Below are 21,051 nucleotides of genomic sequence, written 5' to 3'. Positions count from 1 at the left end.
CATGCTCTTTCCCTGCCTCCACTAAGATGTTTTATTTCCACTGTGATGACCTGTATGTACTTCCGTGGGGGATAAAATTAAGCCAAGAGCCAACCATTACCATAACCTGGATCGAAGCAACTATTTACCCATTCATACTAAATAGTACACAATATAAAGTTAGAGCTCTTTATTCACAGAGTAAGGCACAGTGAGGTGGGAGGGCAGCACTCCATGGTGAAGGTCTTGCATTTTCTGTTAGGTGGCTCTCTGTAGCTAACACCTAGCTTGGCCTGACTGCAGTGTGGAAGGTGGCTGGGCGTGTGATCATTAGTCAGTTCTTCTCCAAGTGTCTGCTGAGAGCCTCGAGTAGTTCCTGCTTCTTCGGTCCACTCTTTAGCCCATAGGCCTTGCAGATGTCCCTCAGTGCAGGCACAGTGAGCTTGCCCAGTGTGCCCTTGGCAAAAAGGTCCTTCAGCTCCTCTTCTGATAACTCTACCTTGGGCTTTTTACTTGCAGAACCTTCATTGTCTAGAGAAAAGACGCAGGCAGGAATGACCTGGAAATGCTTCCAGTGACATCCCAGTGACATGACACTGCCCTCCTGTGATGTGTTGCAGGCGACCATTTGTCATCTGTTTCTAAAGCAGCTGCTCATTCTATGTAAGCTTGTCAGTTTTCTAACTCACCCAAAATGTACAGGGGCTATAGAAGTACAGCAGTGCTGGCCTAGCATGCTAAAGGCCCCATTTTAAGTACCAGCACATCCAAAGGGTGAGGGGAAAAAACATTTAGAAACATCGTGTAAGTTCTGAGGCACCAGGCAATACAAACAGGCAGGGCAAGTGACCAATGCTCTGTTACACCACAAAGTCTGACAGGTTCTGACAGCAACTTCCAGGACATGATGACAGTTGGTTCTGATGCAAAGTGGAACAAGCAGGATGGTCCCAGTCTGACCTCTCCTTTCTTCACAGTAAATTTACTAGGTAACAAGGCTTAAATAGGCTTACTTAGCCAAAAGACGACCAATCCAGAATCCTACCAGTGTGAGCCTCATAGTAAAGGAAGCTTGGGGTCTACCAGTAATAAGGGCTGTCCTATAACAAATGGTCAGTGTCAAAACAGAGAACAGATGGGAGAAAGCCTACAGGAACTACTCCCAACTAAAGAACTGCATACACATCAAAGCAAGGTACATACTCCCTGTCACTTTCTTTGTAGAAATTTAGATAAACAGGGGCTGGAGAGATGGCTCATGGTGACAAGCACAGGCTACTCTTCTGGGGGACCCAAGTGTGGATAGGTGCATGTCTTTGTAGAAGCCAGAGGAGAATGTTAGGAGTCCTCATCTATGTCTCTCCACCTTACTCCCTTGAATGTCAATACTGGTACTATATGCTAGCAAAGACACTTGGATTTTTACATGGAGGCTGGGATCTGAACTCTGGTCCTTACACTTGCCCAGAAAGTACTCTGACGTACTAAGATACTGCCTGGAATTACACTGCTAAGAATTGCCCTATTGATCTGCTCAGACGAGTGTTTATGTTCACTGTAGAATATCCTCTAAAAGGAGGTCTTATTAAATAGGCAAGCAGAATACCTAGCCACTGACCTTTGAAAACATTTTTATTGTGTGTATGGGTGTATGGACATAGGAGAACTTTGTGGAATCAGTGCTCCTCCCACCTTTGTTTGGGTCCCAGGAAGGCAACTCAGGTTACTAGACTTGCACAGCGCAAATGTCTTACCCACTGAGCCATCTCGGTAGCCTAATATCTAAAGATGAGGCAGAGATTGGAGATGGCTTAATGGTTCAGATCATTTTGTATTCTTGCAAAATGAGGTTCCCAGAGTTACATGGTAGCTCATGACCACCTGGGACTCCAGTTCCGAGAGATCCGATACCCCCCTTCCCAACCTCTGCAGGCAAAACACCCATAAAATAAGATAAATCTAAAAGAAACTTTTATAAGGTAGAGAGGTCTGGTGAAGGGCTCATCAGATCCAAGTATTTGCCATAGAAACCACATAAAGGTGGGAGAAGAGAACTGGTTCCACAGTTGTGCTCAAGCTCCACACACGTGCCACACATACACGTGCCCGTACTCCCTCCCTCCCCCACACAAGGAAACAACAGAAGCACCCATTTGTGCTGAGATGTGCACTGAGCCACGGTGTGCCATATATACAAATTTCCCAGAAGACCTGGATGTGGCTCAGGGACAACACTGCTTACTTGCAAGGGTGAGCTCCTGACTTTGACACCCCACCCCCACCCAGTGCACTCACCAGATGAGAAAAGAAAGGGGATAAATCACCGTGGTCAGACCATGAAGACCATGGGCAGCTTTAAAGGGAGCATCTGTGCATCTATCCACACCCAGCACTCACCTGCTTTTCTCTTGGCAATTTTTCCCTCAGGATTATAACCTGGAGGGTAGACAAGTTCTTTAAACTCATCTGCCAGGGAGCCCAGTCTTTTCTTTATGGCTTCAACCTTGGGCACTAGAAAATCAAAACAACAAAGTAGTCAAGTGAGTTATGTCCATCCAAGTGGCCTGTCCACTCCAGCTCTGTGTGGAACGAGAGAGCACTGAGTCAGGCTGGGGGAGGGAAGGGCTGCATACAAGGCAGCTGACTGGACCATTAAAACATGCAACAAAACCCTTCAGACATCCTCCATGCTCCATACTCACGTCCTATGTGAAGGACCTCCATAGATTCCCAAGTCCGGGCCAGTGCCAGTCGCTTATTTAAACTGCGTAATACCTGTGTGTTTCCCACACACATCTGCCTGCATGCTTCAAGTAACCAAGGATATGGAGGCAGGCTTTCCTCACAGGCTGCTGAACCTGAGGATTCTCTTCTGCTAGACCCAGCCTGACAGTCCCCACAATCACGCCCGCTTATAACAACAGCTATTTTGTCTGGCATTAAGAGGCCGTGGACAACTGGGACGCTAAGCAGGCAAAACTAATTGTTCCGGTCCTTTTGACTGTCACAAAGACCTCCATTAAGTCCAGTCTGCTCCCAGTGACTACTCATTTCCCAGTCACAGCCCATGTCCTCATAAACATTCGAGAGCACCACCATCAAGAAAGGCTCTAGTAAGAAGGCCAGGAGCCAGGCCTGAGAGGGAAGCAGCAAGCACTGTGGTCTGGGGCGGTACTGAGCGCTCAGCACCCAAGACTTGGGGAAATCATTCCCTTTGTCAAGTAAGGACGGCAGTGGCTGCTGCTTCAGAATTATGTCAGCTGAGTCAGCACACAGGACACCGGTGCCTGCCACTGTCAGCCAACATTCACTTGCACCTACACATAGACACGGGGTGGCCTAGTTAGTTCAGAGTCAGGTCTGGGAGCCTGCCACTCTCCTCCTGTCACTGCAGAGCTAGCTCAGTCTGTTCCAGGCAGTGTAAGGTGACCTAGAAAACCTGTCAGGCAGGGACAGTCTGGACAAGGAGGTCTGAAGACGCTAGAGAAAGGCATACAGATCATAGGTCAGAACGTCAGCAAAACAAAGCTGTCTTCTACTGTGGTTCCTCCAGCTAAGGATGCAGCTCACCGAAGAGGACGAGCTGCTCCCCACATGTGTAAGGTCATGGGTTCAATCCCCGGGACTGACACACAACCAAAGGACTCCCTGGCTCAGTCCATGTTTCTTACGTGTCAGATCTACCACTTGCTCCGACTCCATCATGTCCAAAGCTAGGGCCTCCAGGTTCCGGAAGTGCTGCTGCAGCACTGGGTTCTCGAAACTGTCGCTCCTGGAAAGAACAGCATCAAAACCAATAGAGCTTCCAGTAAGAAAACAAAGCAGCCAGGGTCAGTAGAGAAAAAGACCACAAGTAAATACGTAAATAGCAGAAAACTTCATAGCAACCCCGCCCTCCAACTTTCAATTCATCAGTGGATGCTGCAACAGTAGCTGCAGAGCAAACCTGTCCTGTCTTAGAGCTTAGAGTAGAGCTGAGAATAGAGGATACAGAATGACAAATGTGTCTTCTGTGCACACAGCAGCATGAGTTAGGAGATGGAAGCCTGCTCTCCACTGCTTTCGTAGTTGGAGGAGACTAAAAAGGGGGCCTTGTCCTCTAAGCCTGTTTGATCTGTAAAGTGGGCACAAAACCAACCTTTCAGGGCTCTTCCAATTTTTTTTTTAAAGTGTATCTGTGTGTGTCTCTGTGCACCATACCTGCAGAGGTCAGAGGTGTCCTGACAGAGGAGCTTGGAATCAAAGTTTACTTCTCTGCAGGAGCAGCAGATGCTCAAAACTCTGGGGCCATCTTAGCCCCTTTTTAGTTTCTTACGAAGATAAATGGCTGGGGCTGAGGTGCAGCTATGTGGAGAGGACTTGCCTAGTATGCAGGGGACCCCACTCAACCCAGCACCAAAGATTAACAGAAATAACTGACATAATGTTGGTGTGTGTTTGTGTGAGACACGAATCTGAGATCAAACCCAGAACTTGTATATGCTGAGACGGTGCATGCCAGCCCTGCATGATGGATTCTTGGTGCTCACACTTTCAAGGAAAGGGGTATAGCAGGAAGTTGGAGCTGAAGGGGAAAGACGTTTTGTGGTTTTTTTTAAGACAGGGATTCAGATATTCAAGCTGGCCTCAAACTCACATTATGTAGCTATGGATGACCTTGAATTCCTGGTCCTCCTCCCTCTACTTCTCCAAGCACTGGGATTCCAGGTGTGTGCCACACCCAAGGAAAGGTATCATTTGCCCAGAACTAGAAGTAGCATAGATATCAAGAATAGAATGTATGGTTGGGGATTTAGCTCAGTGGCAGAGCACTTGCTAGGCCCCGGGTTCGGTCCTCAGCTCCGGAAAAAAGGGGGAAAAAGATGGAATTGTGAAAAGGGCTCTAACCTGGTGAGAAAATAAAGAAAAAAACTGGCTTTTTAAAAACTGACTTTAAGGGTTGGAGATTTAGCTCAGTGGTAGAGCGCTTGCCTAGGAAGCGCAAGGCCCTGGGTTCGGTCCCCAGCTCCGAAAAAAAAGAACCAAAAAAAAAAAAAAAAACAAAACAAAAAACTGACTTTAATATTTATAAAGTGAATTTAAAATAGACTAACAACGCAAGCATGGTGATGCAAGCTGCCAACTCCAGCACCCAAGCAGTTATTGGCTGGATAGCAAGACAGTGTCCCAGAAACTTAGCAGAATAAAAGCAAAAGGCCACGATCTCAATGAGCCACAGGTCCTGAGAAGATATACAAATGACCAAGACATAAGGGATGTTCAACTGTCCTTAGCTATCCCTAGGGAAATATAAATGAAACCACAATGAGGTATCACCTCAGATCTCTCAAAAAATCAAAGCCAGCAGTGAGGACGAGGCTCAGCAGAGACTGACGAGCAGCCACGGAGCCCTGGATTCAATTCCAGGCGTGGTGGCACTTGCTGGGTGGAGTCCCAGCGCTGGGGAGGTGAGGGCAAGATCAGTAGTTCAGGTTCGTCCTAAGCTACACAGCAAGATCCAGGCCAGAGCCAGTCATCAGTAGGCCAGTGTGAGCACAAGCCAGGACTGCACGCTGAGGAGTCAGCGTCCGTCTTTCCTCCCTCCATCCCTCCTTCCTTCCGTCTGTCCTCCCACCTGGAAAAGATACCATGTATCCACACCAAGCCCTGAACTCACTATATAATCAAGGATGACCTCCAACTCCTAATGCTCCTGCCTCCACTTTCAGAGTACTGAACTATAGCCATGGACCACTACAATGAGTGATAAAATAGTCTTTAAAAAACAAAAACAAGGGGTTGGGGATTTAGCTCAACGGTAGAGCACTTGCCTAGCAAGCGCAAGGCCCTGGGTTCGGTCCCCAGCTCCGGAAAAAAAAAAGAAAAAAAAAACAAAAACAAAAACAAGGGAGCTGGAGAGGTGGCTCAGTGGTTAAGAGCACTGACTGCTCTTCCAGAGGAAGAGTTCAATTCCCAGCAACCACATGGTGGCTCACAACCATCTGTAATGGGGCCTACTATGTCTGAAGACAGCTACAGGAGGTGTGTCCTTGTTGCGATAAGTGTGTCACTGTGGGCGTGGACACCACTGGTTCAGGGACACCAGCCTTTTGGAGGAGCCCAGAAGATCATTTGTGGATCCCAGACATTGAAACAAGAAGCTATAACACTGAAGTTGCCTTGGAAACCCCAAGATGTCTGAGATGTCAGAGCCGTGGGCTATCTGCTGAGGAGAGCTGCTAACGGAGCAGAACCAGCTCAGGACAAAGAAGGTTGTTGGGGTCAACAGAGATGAAAAGGGAGTGGAGATCTGAAGACGGCTTTGACATCACACATGGAGATGTTTGAAGTCTGCCCAGCTGGTTTCTTGTTTTGCCTTGGGGATTACATTTCAGTGATTGGATGAATCTCAGAAGAGACTTTGAACTTTGGACTGTTAACATTGTTGAGACTGCTATAGACTATGGGGGCTCTGGAAGGTGGACTAAATGTATTTTTATTATGCTATGTTTAGGTATGGCCCCACAGACTCATGTTTGAACAGCCTATGGGGGCCAGCGAGTGGAATGTAATGGTTTGTATGTGCTTGGCCCAGGGAGTGGCACTATTAGAGATGTGGCCCTGTTGGAGTAGGTGTGTCACTGTGGGCGTGGGCTTCAGACACTCACCCTAGCTGCCTGGATGTCAGTCTTCCACTAGCAGCCTTCAGATGAAGATGAAGAACCTTGCCTGCCTGATGCTGCCATGTTCCTGCCTTGATGATGATGGACTGGACCTCTGACCCTGTAAGCCAGGCCCAAATAAATGTTGTCCTTTATAAGACCATGCCTTGGTTATGGTGTCTGTTCACAGCAGTAAAACCCTAACTAAGACACCTGGTGTACAAAATGAGTTCCAGGACCGCCAGGGCTATACAGAGAAACCCCGTCTCTGACTTGAGGACTGGAGAGAGAGCGATTAAGAGCACTTGCTGCCCTTGTAGAGGGCCTGGGTTCAGTTCCCAGAACCTATGTGGCAGTTCAAGCCAGCCTTAACTCCAGTCCTAGAAGATGGAACTTCCTCTTCTGGTCTCCTTGAACAGTAGTTATGGATGTGGTACACATATACGCATGCATGGTAACCCCTACACACACACACACACACACACACACACACACACACACACACACGTACGCACGCGCGCACAAAATAAATAAATCTTACAAAGGCAGAGGGGCATGGTGACACAAACCTGTAATGTCAGCATTCAGAACACTGAGGCAGATGGAGTACTGCAAATTTGAGTCTAGCCTAGGCTACACAGTGAGTTCTAGGCTAGCCTGAGTTAGAGTAAGATCCCATCTAAAACAAACAAGAAACAGAATAAGCACGTGCCACTCTTTTTGAACTTGTTAAACGACGAGCCTTTCTTTTCTGAAGAAAGCCCAGGCTGGCCTTAAATGTGCAGTCCTCCGGTCTGCATTTGAAAATGCTAGGGTTACAGGTACACACATGGCCTCTACCAGCACAGGCTGAGACTGCAGGATAAGCAGAGCTTCTGCTCTTACATTCTTTTTAAGGTCTTGGTGACAGGTAATGACTTCTCGTTTCTGGCTAACTGAACAGAACTCCGCCCTCTCAGTCTGGGTCTAACCTGACTTTCTGATAGGGCCCAACACTGTTGGCAGCTCCGGAGCGCCCGCCCGAGGGTGGCCCGCACTCACCTGTATGTAAAGCGGAGCTTTTGAACAATGGCCTTCATCTTGTCTATCTGTTCCGGGTTGGCCATCACCTTCTCCGTAAAGGGCACCTTCCGCTTGTCATCGGCGTAAGGGAGGAAGACAAGCTGGAAGCCTGAAGCAGGGAGACAGGTCTTCTGAGATCTGACTTACGATACAGCTGTTTGTCACCTCTGTACGCTGTGATGCTGTAGCTGAGGGTTACAAATCCAATTTCTCCTTTACCAAGGGCCAAGTGTGAAAGTCAGTCTAACAAACTCTCCAGGGATACATGGGAAGCCTGACAGAAGGGGTGCTTCAACAAGGAGCCACAAACAGGCAACAGCAGTTGGTCCCAGACTCTATCATCGTCATCATCACCACCACCACCACCACCACCACCATCATCATCATCTTGGATAATCCAGAGCCAGCTGGACAGTATCACCCGAGGGAGCTAAATTCCAGCTTCACAGGCTTTCCTCTGAGCTCCAGCTTTTTCCATTTCATTTCCAGCATGCATTAAAGAGGAAGGAGTTATGTGCACTCTAGTCCAGTTCCTTGAGGGTTCTAGAAGGAAAAACCCAGGCACTGGAACCAGTGCTGCTGCCAGGTGAGGGGCCCTGGATGACAGTGCTGAAGGTGGTGAGCGAACAGGAGCGAGCAGTCAGGCCAGCTTCTCCCTTCGGCTCCCTAGCCTGCCCCTGGTGTCTGCTGTTGACAAGGACTTTGAGCAGGCTGCTGGGTGTAGGCAGTCAGCCTGGACAGCACACAGCATGAAAGGGTGAGCTCGAGCCAAGAGGTTAAGGGTTTAATACTAAGCAAGCATTCCCATGAGAGGACTGCATTAGACAGGCCTGGAGGACCACCATCGGGGACACTGTGTACGAGGCATGAGCAGCACAGTTAATTATCTCAGATATAGGATGGCTTTCCAGTGAGAATGGAAATTTAACTTGTGTGCTCAAGTTATCTGGCTAACTTGTGGCAGAGATGGGTTCAAAATGAGAAAGTGAGCTCGTGCATATACAGCACGGGACAGAGTGACCGCCGTGTGTCGGCGCATGTGTAATCACAGCACTCAGGAGGCTTGGGCAGGAGAACACAAGTCCAAGGTCAGCCTGGGCTACATAGTGAGACTGCAAGGAGGGGCTAAGAAGAGACAAAAGCAAGTCTGACTTCAAATACCCAAGCGGTTTACACTATACCACAAAGCCTTGGCAATTACGGGACAAAAACCAAGCATAAAGGGTGACTAGACACTTTCAGTAAAGAAAATATCGGGCCTAGAGAGATGGCTCAGAGGTTAAGAACACTGACTGCTCTTCCAGCAGTCCTGAGTTCCATTCCCAGCAACCACATGGTGTCTCACAACCATCTGTAATGGGATCTGATGCCCCCTTCTGGTGCGTCCAAAACAGTGTACTCACATACATTAAATAAATAAATAAATAAATAAATAAATAAATAACTCTTAAAAAAAAAAAAAGAAAAGAAAAGTAAAGAAAAGATCGGGAGAGAAGCCCTGTCATGTGCAACAGAAATGTGCAGATGTCAGGATGAAGACTGCTATCTCGCCACATGACCATCTTGGTGGCTTTGCCTTGCGGGGCATCATGTCTACCTAAGAAAGCTTAAAAACACATTTCCCAGGCCTAACTGATGCTCGGAGACTGGGGTGCGTCAGGACCTCTAATGGACCCCTGGATATCTCTGCCACATACCTGCGGGAGTCACCTGAATGTTCTGATCATCTAGCTCCTCTTCCTGTGGCACCAAAGCCACAAAATAAGGGGAGACATTCTTTCGGGCTGTGTATCTACACACTGCTATGACCTCCTTCTCCACACACTTGGTGAGCAGGGCGCTGAACAAGGTTGAGCTCCCTAAAAGACAAATGTCACAGTGGCCTGCATCTCCTTGCCGGTTTTCCTTTTTTCTCCTTTTCCTTTTTAACTCCATTTGCATCCCTTGTAAGTATCTAAGCAGCACCCGTTTAAGAAGCCCAGCCCAGTAAACCCAGGGACAGGCGTCTGTTCTCCCTTGGTCTATCGACACACTCACCGTTGACCAAGGACTCCTCTGGGTACAGGAACAGAGAGGGCCTCAGGTAGTGGTGGTTCTTCAGCATTACCATGGGCTTAAAGCCCATGAGAATCAAACCTGGCTCATCAAACCGCTTCAGCTCCTCTGTTTCCTCTTTCTCCAGCACAATCTGACGCGTCCCAAAAGTCTGAAGGAGAAAAGGTTGGGATACTGAGTGAGGGCCACAAAAGGGCAGTGTTGAGCTGCATCTGCGGCCTCCTAACATCAGCGACTTAGAACTGGCGCTGGGAGGGCCAGGGGGAAGGCAGGGTGAACGGGAAGAGCGCTTGCTATGAAGCCGTGAAGATGTGTTTAGATCCTGGCATCCCTGTGACACCAGATATCCCTACAACTCCAGTGTTGGCTTCGGGGAGGAGACAGAAGGATCTCGAGGCTGGCTGGTAAGAAAATGACAAGCTGTGGTTCAGTGAGAAGTCCTGTATCAAGGAAATGAGGAGGAGGAGGAAGAGGAGGACAAAGCAGACGCCCACTGTCCTCCTCTGGCCTCTACATGTGGATAGTGTACATGGCGGCTGAGTCAAAGCTGAGGTTATAACAACAAAAAAGGCCCTTAAGATTTATTCAGACATACCTAGGAAGCGCAAGGCCCTGGGTTCGGTCCCCAGCTCCGAAAAAAAGAACCAAAAAAAAAAAAAAAAAAAAAGATTTATTCAGACAAACTGGATCAATAAAGAAACTCACGGGTCAGAGGGCAGCTACCCAATAAGTCCGCATGACAATCCAGTCACTTACAAACCGAAGAAAATGTCTCACACCTCTCATCCTTCAGACAGTAGGGAGAAACCATCTGGTATGAAATTTATACTCAAACAAACAAAACGAAACGAAAACCAGAAAACAAAAAAATAACCCTCATGTATTGAATAAAAATATTTAATTTTAATCAGTTGGGTCCTGAACTTATACAAAAATCTGACCCTCTCACACATTGTACATAATTAAAAAGGATGTGTTCAGCCAGCCATGGTGGGGCACACCTTTAATCACAGTAGTAGGGAGACAAGCAAGTGAATCTGTGAATCTAAGGCCAGTCTAGTCTACAGAATGAGAACCCTCCTCAAAATAACAAAAGGTAATGCTTGTTTTTCAAGACTGCATCCTTCTAAAGAATGTAAGGCAGAGAAAGGACAAGAGAGAATGCACTGTACTTGGCCTTTCATGCTCAGAAAAACAGATGTGGCCATCTCAAAGGCGGGAAAAACCTGACAGTTCAGCAAGGGGAAACTCTCAATAACTGTCCCCTGCATGTGTAAACCTGAACTCCTCACCTCCTGGGCTAAAGCTCTTGCTATGAGCCTCCATGTGGATGCTGAGAACGGAACCTGGGGACTCCACAAGACCAGCATGTATTCTCTTATCTGCTGGGCCACCTTTACAGCCGCCACCTCCCTGTCAATTCTTACACAAGGTTCAGTAGGAAGGGTTAGCCACCTACCAGAGACCGCTTGGTATCACTGGGCAGGAGCAGACTGCCTGTGTTTACATTAAAAGTCCTTGTCTTAGTTTTCACTGGTTCGTTTGTTTCTCGATACAGCCTCACTGGAAAAGGCTTGTTAGCTTTCTGGACCAAGTTATAAACGCCCACCATGAGTGCTACGTCTTTGCCGAGCTTAAACTTTAACCTGAGGGAGGAAAGGGGAAAGAGGGAAAAGCAAGCATGAGTGGGCGGACTGTACTTCCCTGTGTAAAAGGTTTTCACAGCATCCAAGTCCCAATTTGCGTTACTCTTTCCAATAATCTTAGTCCAAACACAAACAGTGAGTGGACTGCAAACAGACTGCAGTACTGGGTATGGGCGGGCGCACAGCCAATCCCAGCAGGTGAGGGACTGAGAGGAAGACTACCCTGAGATCAAGGCCAGCATGGGACATTAGCAAGTACCGGGCAGGCAGGTCTACACATAGAAGACTCTGTCCACAACAGTAATAAGAACAAACAAATGGAGAGGTGGAGAAAAAGCAAAATGCAGCCAAGCATGAGAGCAGACACCTGAAACCCCAGCTTCGAATACACGCAAGACCCTGTCTTTAAAAAAAAAAAAAAAATCTGGTTACCTACTCACCTCATGCTGAAAGAAAGAAAGAAAGAAAGAAAGAAAGAAAGAAAGAAAGAGAGAGAGAAAGAAGAAAGAAAAAGAAAGAGAGAAAGAAAGAAAAAGAAAGAGAGAGAGAAAGAAAGAAAGAGAAAGAGAGAAAGAAAGAAAGAAGGAAAGAGAGAAAGAACGCATGCACGCACGCACGCACGCACCCACGCACGCACGCACCCACGCACGCAAGCAAGCAAACTAGGCATGGTGGCCCACACCTTTAATCCCAGCACTTGGGTGGAGGCAGAGGCAGGGGATCTGAGTCCAGGGCCTGTCTGTTTTACAGAGCAAGTTCTAGGACAGCCGAGGTCACAGAGACACCCTGTCTGGAAAATCAAAAGCATTTACTTATTTGGGGGGAAGGTGCATATGCCACGACATGGGTGTGGAGGGCAGAGGACAACTTGTGGAAGTTGATTTTTTTCTTCCACTACAGGGAGCCGAGGGAAGGAACTCAGGTCATCAGACCGGGTGCATGCAGCTTTACCTAGCGAGGTATCTCACTGCTTAATAATAATATAATTGTAATGAAGAGAACTAACATCTGGGGGCTGGAGAGATGGCTCGGTGGTTAAGTGCACTTGCTGCTCTTCTAGAGGTCCTGAGTTCAATTCCCGGCACCCACATTAGGTGGTGCACAACCATCTGTAACTCCAGCTCCAAGGGATCCAATGCCTGTCCCACACATAGGCAGCCATCATATACATAACTTAGAAATAAGTAGTGTCTGTTACGCTTCTTTGTATGTTTTAGATGTCTTTGGTTCACTCCTTACAGTAAATAACCTAATGACACAGATGTTACTATCATCCGCCGTGTAGAGAGCAGAGGAAATACTGAGGAATGCTCAGAGTACTTAGAGCTCAAAGATATAGAAGTTTGCTGCGTCACCATGGAGACAGACCATACAGCTCCTGCCAGGGAAGAGAACTGACAGCTCCTGCTGTCCTGAGGAGGCCAGTGGCGGGGCAGTGTGGGGAAGTCAAGTCTAACGCACTGCCTGTGACTGGTTAAGGGAAGTATGAGCAGGCTAGCCCAGGCTGGGTGCCCACCTGGACAGCACTCGCTTTTTGGTCTCCTTGGCTCGAACCTTCCTTAGCAGGTCTTCCAGCTTGCTTGACTCCTCAAAGTGAACCCCGAGGTCCTCATCCTCAGCGATGCTGATGATGTCTCTGTAGAACAAGGACACGTCAAAGCCCCCTCGCTTCTTCAGGTGCATCAAGTCGAGGAAGATCCCTGATGTGAAGAAAGATTAAAACCAGCGAAGTACAGCCAATGAGAAGTATTGTTTCTTGTTTTGAGACAGAACTCATTATGTAGACCAGGCTGGCCTGGAACTCACTATGTAGACCAGGCTGGCCTGGAACTCAGATATACCTGCCTCTGATCAAAGAAGAATGCTACCATACCAGGCTAAGTTTGTTTATTTTTGTGGAGGAGGGGCCTTACATTTTTGTTTGAACAGAGATGGTATGATGTATATATATTGATAATATAATTCTTGGGAGGCAGAGGCAGGAGGAGTGTAACAAGTCAATAGGTCTATATGGCAAGTTCTGTGCCAGCCAGAGATGCCAGAGAAACCGGCGAGACCTATTCCCGTAAAGAAAAAGAATTGGAAAGATCCAATCTTCACCAGACAACCGAGTAATCCCAGCACTTGAGAGGCTGGGGCAGCAGGACTGCTGTGAGTTCGAGGCTACGATGGGCCACATTTGAGTCCTAGGCCATCCTGAGTTAGTGTGGTCTATCTGTTTGCTTGTTCGTTTACTTTTGGTCTTAAAAATAAGAAAAGGGCCATCGTAAGTTATAATGTATCCTATTTGTTTATTTCAGTTTCGACCATGGAGAGAAGCAGCCACTTGAGGTGGTGCAGTAGGCCTATAATCCCCGCAGGCGGGAGGCAGGTCAGGGTCAGGGTCAGGGTCAGGAAATCAAGGCTACCCTAAGTTGCACCCTCCAGAGCAGCTTGGGTGACAGGAGATTCTGAATCTACCAAACCAACAGGTACTCAGTGTCTTGCTATGCAACCTAGTCTGAAAGTCCTAGATTAAGCAATCCTCCTGCCTCAGTCTCCCACCTATCAGAAGCTGTGGGACATGACACCATGCCCAACTCTAGCATTTGCTTTCAGTTAAATTCAAACGGATCTTGTTTCTGGTGGCCTAGGCTGGACCCATATTCCTCTTGCCTCAGTCTCCAAAGTTCTGGGTCTTGGGGTATGCATCACCAGGTGCAGCCAAACACCTTTTACTCGTTTTCTTAAAGATGTATTTACCTGTTACCAGTATTCTGTTTGCATGTATGTCTCTGTACTTCAAGAATGCAGTGCCCATAGAGGCCAGAAGAGGGGGCTGAATCCGCTTCAAATGCCTCCCTCCCTAGGCTAGGGATGACAGTGCACAATATTAACCCTACCACTTGGGAGGCTAAGGCGGAAAGATGGCCTGCTTGAGGCCTGCCTAGCTACATAGCAAGTTCCAGACCAGCATGGCTTCTATAACAAAGCCACCTCAAACAAACAAACAAACAAACAAAGCAAGCCTCCCACAGAATCTAGACAGACTATTAACATTCTCAGAAAGTGGCTATGCCAATCAGCTGTCATAACTACTTCCAACAACTTTCAAATAGCCATTGGATCACTGAGGCCAGGACAAGTAAGTTCTGGCGAGACCACAACAGGCCACACTAGTGTCTCCCTTGGTTCCACTTTACTCTTTCCTTTGTCTCTTGATGGCAAAAGCAATGCTTGACCTCAGCCATAGAGAAAATCAGTTAGGAGCCATTTAAAAACATAAGAAGGGCCAGGCAGTGGTGACCACACTTTCAGTCCCAGCTCTGAGGCAAAGGCAGGTGGACCTCTGTGAATTTGAGGTCAGCCGGGTCTACAGATCAAATTCTAGGAGAGCAAAGACTACACAGAGAAACCCTGTCTTGAAAACAAACCCAAAACAAAATAAAGAATAAGAAGGGCTGGGCTCAATAGTTAGGAGCACTGGCTGCTCTTCCAGAGGAACTGGATTTGATTCCCGGCACCCACAGTTGTCTAAGGCCAGTTGCAGGAGATACAATGACCTCTTCAGGCCTCTACAGGTACCAGGCACAAAAGTGGTACAAAACACCTATGCAGATAAAACATCCATATATAGAATATTCTTAATCATTTTTTAAAAATTAAAATGCATTCATCTGGAGTAGATAAATGCACAGGCAGACACAACTCAAAACACCCAAATGCATAAAATAAGTAAAATTAAAGGAAAAAGAGTCAACTAAGGGAATAGTGCTAGAGAGACGGCTCAGCAACTCTTCCAGAGGACCTGGGTTCAGTTCCCAGCACCCACATGGCCACTCACAACCATCTGTAACTCCAGCACTAGGACAGGTACAGGATACCTCTTCTGACCTCCACAGGCTCCTGGATGCACACGGTGACATAAATGCATACAGGCACACGCATACATACAAAATAAAATGAATCCCTGGGTTCGGTCCCCAGCTCCGAAAAAAAGAAAAAAGAAAGAGAAAAAAAATAAAATGAATAAGACATCTTTAAAGCAATGATAAGATAAGGAAAATGCCCACCAGTGTCCCGCAGATCGCTGGCTTTGGTCCTGGCCCGGCTGGCTTTGGCACTGTCATTACCATGGGGGTCATCTTCATTGGTGAATAGCATGATCCTCTTATGACTCATCTTGAACTGGACGTCGCTGAAGAGGTTGGCACAGACCCAGAGCACTTCACTCAAAGAGTAGTCAGACCCATGGCCAATTGTGTCTCGGAAATGTTTTTTCCCCTGTTGTCCCTTAAAGCGGTCAAGCTCTAACACTCGTTTAGCTCCTGGGTTATCCAGATCTTGTAAGACATAAATACTTTTGAAGTTCACTGAATTTTTGTCTTTCTCGGTACCATAGAACACCACTGCCAAGAGATCCCGATCGCTGCTTATGATCTTACTGGTGTACACACTCTGGATACACTGGGGGAAAAAAGCGTCTGTGAGTGTTAGCCTAACACTAAGTTCCGTAAGTGTCTGCTGTGGCACAGAGCCTTGTTTCATCTTAATGCTGCACGTGTCCGTAATCCCAGAACTCGGAAGGAGGAGGCAGGAGGCTGTAAGCCTGTTGCCATCACAGTGGGTTTCTGCAGTGCTGGGGATTGAACTCATGACTCTACACATGGTAGGCATGTCCTCTACCTACTGAGCTGCATTCCCAGGCCTGTGTTTGTTTTTCATTCCCCATGTCAAACACATTAAGAGTAGACTTACTGGGACACATGGCAACTCTAACTCTCTTCCCTTTGAGGAACTGCTGGGTCACCTGCCATACCAGCTGCTCTCCTTCATACTGGTTTTGCTTGGTTTGGCTTTTTTTTTTTTTTCCGGAGCTGGGGACTGAACCCAGGGCCCAAGCGCTCTACCATTGAGCTAAATCCCCAACCCCTGGTTTGGCTTTTTTAAGATTTTATTTTATTTGTTTTTGAGACAGGGTCTCTCTATATAGCCCTTGCATTCCGGGAACCTCTCTGTAGACCACACTGGCCTTGAACTCACGGAGATCCGCCTGCCTCTGCCTCCCCAGCCCTGGGTTTAAAGTGTTGCACCACCACCACCTCTTCCAGTGCTCTGAATAGCAGTTTCTGTTTGTTATCTCTGAAGAAATGGCTACTCAAATCCTTTGTCCCCTGTCCCCCTTTTAGACAGGGTCTCATGAAGCCCAGGCTGGCCTCAAACTTAAATATGTAGCCAAGGATGGCCTTGAACTTCTGACCCTCCTGTTTACACCTCCCAAGTACTGGAAATTCTACTCTCACCAGCCAGGCTCTTCCCCATGTGAGGCAAGCACTCTACCAACTGATCTAAATCCCCAGGGCTCTTCTGCCCATTTTAAAGCTGTGTTGTAAGAGTTTATTAATAGTAATATTCAATCCTCGGTATTCACTTGCAAAAAGACTTGTGTAGGGCTGGAGAGATGATGGCTCAGCGGTTAAGAGCACTGACTGCTCTTGCAGAGGTCCTGAGATCAAATCCCAGCAACCACATGGGGGCTCACGACCATCTGTAAAGAGACCTGATGTCCTCTTCTGGTGCATCTGAGGACAGCTACAGCATACTCACATACAGTAAATAAATACATCTTTTAAAGAAACGTAACACTAGGGCTAGAAAGATGGCTCAGTAGTTAAGATCACACACTGTTCGTGCAGAGGACCCATGTTCAACTCCCAGCACCCACGGCAAGCAGCTCACAACCATCTGTAACTCCAGCTCCAGGTGACCTAATACCCTCTGATACACACACACACCCACACTCGCATACACACAGATTAAAACTTAAAAATAGCCAGGTGGTGATGGTGGTGCATGCTTTTAATCTCAGCAGTCAGTAGGCAGGCAAATCTGTGGGTTTGAGACCAGTCTCCTCTACAGTGAGTTCCAGAACACTCAGGGCTACACAGAGAAACCCTGTAGTGAGTTTTGGAGTCTCGGTTTCTTTGAAAAAACACAGAAATATTGTAATTGTGTGTTTTCATTTTAATCCCAGGTATAATATTTGGAGCTGCTTCAGACTGTCCTCAGCAGCTGACTGTGATTTGCCTCAGGCTCTAGTAGTGGTGTGATTTTTTTTTCAGCTGCAGACAGTTTCTGCAACTGTGTGACGACTCTTGGCATTCTGGAGACTGTCGGGACAGGATATAGACGCTCGGGCTCCAAGAGGCAGGGTGGGTTGCTGGTTGCTGTTTTTGGTTGTTGTTGGTCATGGTTTGTTAAAGAAGAAATGGTTTGCACAAAGAAACAAGAAGTTGGGTATCCTGATGACGAAGGTCAAACTTGCCCCAATCAGCAGAAAGCAGTCTAACAATAACGTCATCCTCTTTCTGACTCTATTCAGGGATCTCTTTCCTTTCCTCTCTATTCTTTCTTCTTCTTATCTAGTGTTAGGGGTTGAAAGGGTGGAAGAAAAAGTGTGGAGAAGGGTAGAAGAAACAAGAACCCACAAAGTAGCAAAGGGCAAGCTACAAAACCCTAATCTTCTTGGCAGACTATGGAGTCCTTTGGCATTACACGCTTCCTACTTCAGCCTCCACCGTGCAGATTACAGCCATATGCCATCATCCCCAGAGCATCTATAGAAGAGGAAGGGGACAACTACAGATTGAGTATGCTCCTCTCCAAAGGGAAATTCTGGAGGCCACGTGAGGTCTGTGGATAAGAAACGGTTTGGCAGCCCTGGCACCCAATGTTGGTACTGCAGGTTTAAGCCAGTCAAGTCAGTCAAGAGACACAGGCTATCCCAGCGGTCTTGACCCGATTACCCCACACACATTCTGTTCCACAGGCTTCTATTTTTTTTGTTTTGTGTTTTGAGACAGGGTCTCACTATGTAGCCCTCGGCTGTCCTGGAACTCCCTCTGTAGACCAGGCTGGCGTCTGCCTCCTGAGTGCTGGGATAAGAGACATGAGCCACCATACTCATTCTAGTTTTTGAGTTGAAAACTGAGGCAGTCTTACCTGGATGCTCATATCAAAAGGTGTGAGCTCGTCTTCACCCTGAGATTCAAACATAGCCCTGGAGGCGTCAACCAGAAAAATCAAACTATCTCTTCCTGAATATTTATATTCTCCTACGGAAAAATAAATGGAAGAAAATGCTTATCTTTTGATTCATGTTTATTATTAGTCACACAAAACAGAGCACGAGTATAACCTGACAAATTATGCTAGGATGAACCCACTTAAAGTCACCACTCCTGTCAGGACCCCAGTACAGATACCTCTCAAATCATTAGTTCTGACTTATTTTTATTTTCTTTAAAAAAAAAAAAAATTAACCACATGTGGTGGTGAATGTCTTTAATCCTAGCAGTCAGGAGGCAGAGGCAAGTAGATATCTTTACTTTGTGGCCAGCCTGGTCTACAGAGTGAGTTCCAGGACAGCCAGGGCTATAAAGATTGACCCCGTCGCAAAAAAAAAAAAAAAAAAAAAGTATGTATGTATATATGTATACACGCACACACACACATTAGATGTATTCATTTAATTTTATGTGTAAAAGTTTTGCTTGTGGGCTGGAGAGACCACTCAGCAGTTAAGATCACTGACTGCTCTTCCAGAGGTCCTGAGTTCAAATCCCAGCAACCACACGGTAGCTCACAATCATCTGTAAAGAGATCTAATGCCCTCTTCTGGTGCGTCTGAAGACAGCTACAGTGTACTTACAAATAATAAAAATCTTTAAGAAAAAACTTAGGCTTGCATACATGTATGTGAACCATGTGTGTGCTTGGTACTCTGAGATCAGAAGAGGGCATCAGGTCCCCTGGAAATGGAGCTATGGATGGCTGTGAGCCACCATGTAGATGCTGAGAGTAGAACTCAGGTCCTCTGGAAGAACAGCCAATGCTCTCAAGTGAGCCATCTCTCCAGGCCCTGGGAGTCTCTTAGACCAGGGGGTAGGGGACGGGGGGGGGGGGGGGGATGGGGGGGCTACCTAGTACAAGCCTGGAGCTGGGCTGATTCCAGGCAAAAGGCAGGAAGAAAGATAGAGGCCAGGATGCGTAGCCACCAAAGAACCTACTTTTACGTTAACTCGATTCCCAGAAGTCATTAGGAGCTCTCAAAGTCAACATCAGTCACAAAGTGAGTTTGAAGTCAGCCTGGTCTACATGAGACTTTGCCTCAAAAACAAACGAACAGGAGCTGGAGAGGCAGCTCAAGTCATACTGTGTTTAAGAACACTTGCTTCCCTCTAGCACATGACCTAGCTTCACTTCACAGAACACACATGAAGGCTCACAACCACCTCTAACTTTAGTACCAGGAGATCCAACCCCCTCTTCTGGCTTCCTTTTGCACCAGACATGCAGAGTGTACACACATACATAAAATAAAAATAAGTAGATTTTTTTTTACAACCAAAAATATGTAACTAAATAAAGTGACAAATATTACCACAGACAGAGTCATTTATTGAAGATTAACAAGTAATCTATTAGTGACTAGCAAAACAGAACAGGGCTAGGAATGTTCACAGACTGAAATAGGACCTGAATAACTCTGTAAAACTCAAAGGGAGAAAAAATATTTTAGATTACCTGGGGAGGGCTGTCAGACAGGAAAGTACTCCCGGCCAAAAAAAAATTGACAGCAAAGTCTTTCTTCCACACAGGTCACATTACATGATAGGGCCACTTACCATTTGTGTCAGGGCTCTGCTCCTCCTCTTCCTCTTCCTCACCCTCAGTTTTGTAGTAGGATTCCCACTCTGACATGTTTGTTTGGTCACTAGGTGGGAAAAGTTATGAACGAACAAATTTAAATAGAAAAAAATTGCTGAGTAAGGTAGGTCTGTGGTGAAGCGCTTGCCTACAATGTGCCAGGTCCTATGACACACACATACACACAAAGAAGAAAAAAGGAAATAGACTTCTGGGTTCTCTGTAGATCTGTTCTAAATGCTCGGCTCATTAATAATGTAAATGATGGCTCCTGCTTCCTCAAAAGCTCTTGATCGTTGGAGGGGCAGACGAAATGAGCATCGGAATCATTGCTGCAGCAACCTCCCCTTGACTATCACTTAAGGATGCTGCAGGATCAAAATGGCTGGGGGGTGAGGACGAGGTATAATGCAGTGGCTCTGTACTGAAGGTCCTATCTCCAGCTCTAACTGAACTGAGAGGGTGGGTACTTGATGCTCTGGCTGAAACATTCGCCTTCATTTCTCTCCCCCCATGTCTCCCCCAACATTTAGCCAGAGTCTGGCTCAACCACAAGTCCTGTGCCGCCTCCTGGGGAAAAAGAAGCAGGACCCAGAGTGTGTCTCTGGAGACCACGTTGCTCCGCGGCGAGGCAAGGGGCCACGCGACAATGAGCGTGCAAGCAAGGCCACCAAGGCAGGCCACAACCAACACATACAGTGCAGCGGACCTACCTTAGCCGGAGGCGAGAGCGCCACTGGGACAGAAGAGGGTGGGCGCCACTTCCACGCGGGCTCCAGGTCTCTCGTCCAATCAGCGATGTTTACGTCAGCACGCACAACACGCCTTTCGATCCGTCAGGCGGGCACGGCCACTCCCATCCCCGGTTTCTACCGCGTTCCCTAATCTGGAACGCATGAGGCCAGAGAAAGCCCCGCCCCTCACTTGAAGCTCCGCCCCCGCAGCCCGTCAGCACCGAACGCACATGCGTGAAAGTGCGT

At 47.3% G+C, this 21,051-nt stretch overlaps 1 protein-coding gene across 3 annotated transcripts; it reads right to left on the bottom strand.

Moving 5' to 3' along the window:
• Positions 1 to 154: 154 nt before the first annotated feature.
• Positions 155 to 21,013, bottom strand: Xrcc6 (X-ray repair cross complementing 6). Of its 3 annotated transcripts, NM_139080.2 has the most exons (12): positions 20,785 to 20,855; positions 20,050 to 20,138; positions 18,365 to 18,477; positions 15,436 to 15,829; positions 12,900 to 13,083; positions 11,197 to 11,383; positions 9,720 to 9,888; positions 9,380 to 9,541; positions 7,662 to 7,791; positions 3,651 to 3,751; positions 2,377 to 2,490; positions 155 to 510 (listed from the first exon to the last, which is right to left on the bottom strand). In NM_139080.2, exons 2-12 carry the CDS (start codon positions 20,123 to 20,125, stop codon positions 314 to 316), a joined length of 1,827 nt encoding a protein of 608 aa, NP_620780.2. In that variant the 5' UTR covers positions 20,126 to 20,138; positions 20,785 to 20,855; the 3' UTR covers positions 155 to 313. The 3 variants fall into 3 exon arrangements, with proteins under 3 accessions (NP_620780.2, XP_008763893.1, XP_063119076.1); XM_008765671.4 differs by lacking the exon at positions 9,380 to 9,541 and having other exon boundaries at positions 20,785 to 21,013; XM_063263006.1 differs by lacking the exons at positions 155 to 510; positions 2,377 to 2,490 and adding an exon at positions 6,627 to 6,741 and having other exon boundaries at positions 3,710 to 3,751; positions 20,785 to 21,013.
• Positions 21,014 to 21,051: the final 38 nt, after the last annotated feature.

The sequence above is a fragment of the Rattus norvegicus genome, chromosome 7 (genome assembly GCF_036323735.1).
Source record: "Rattus norvegicus strain BN/NHsdMcwi chromosome 7, GRCr8, whole genome shotgun sequence".
NCBI classification, from domain to species: Eukaryota; Metazoa; Chordata; class Mammalia; order Rodentia; family Muridae; genus Rattus; species Rattus norvegicus.
This window is presented reverse-complemented; position numbering and strand designations above follow the sequence as displayed.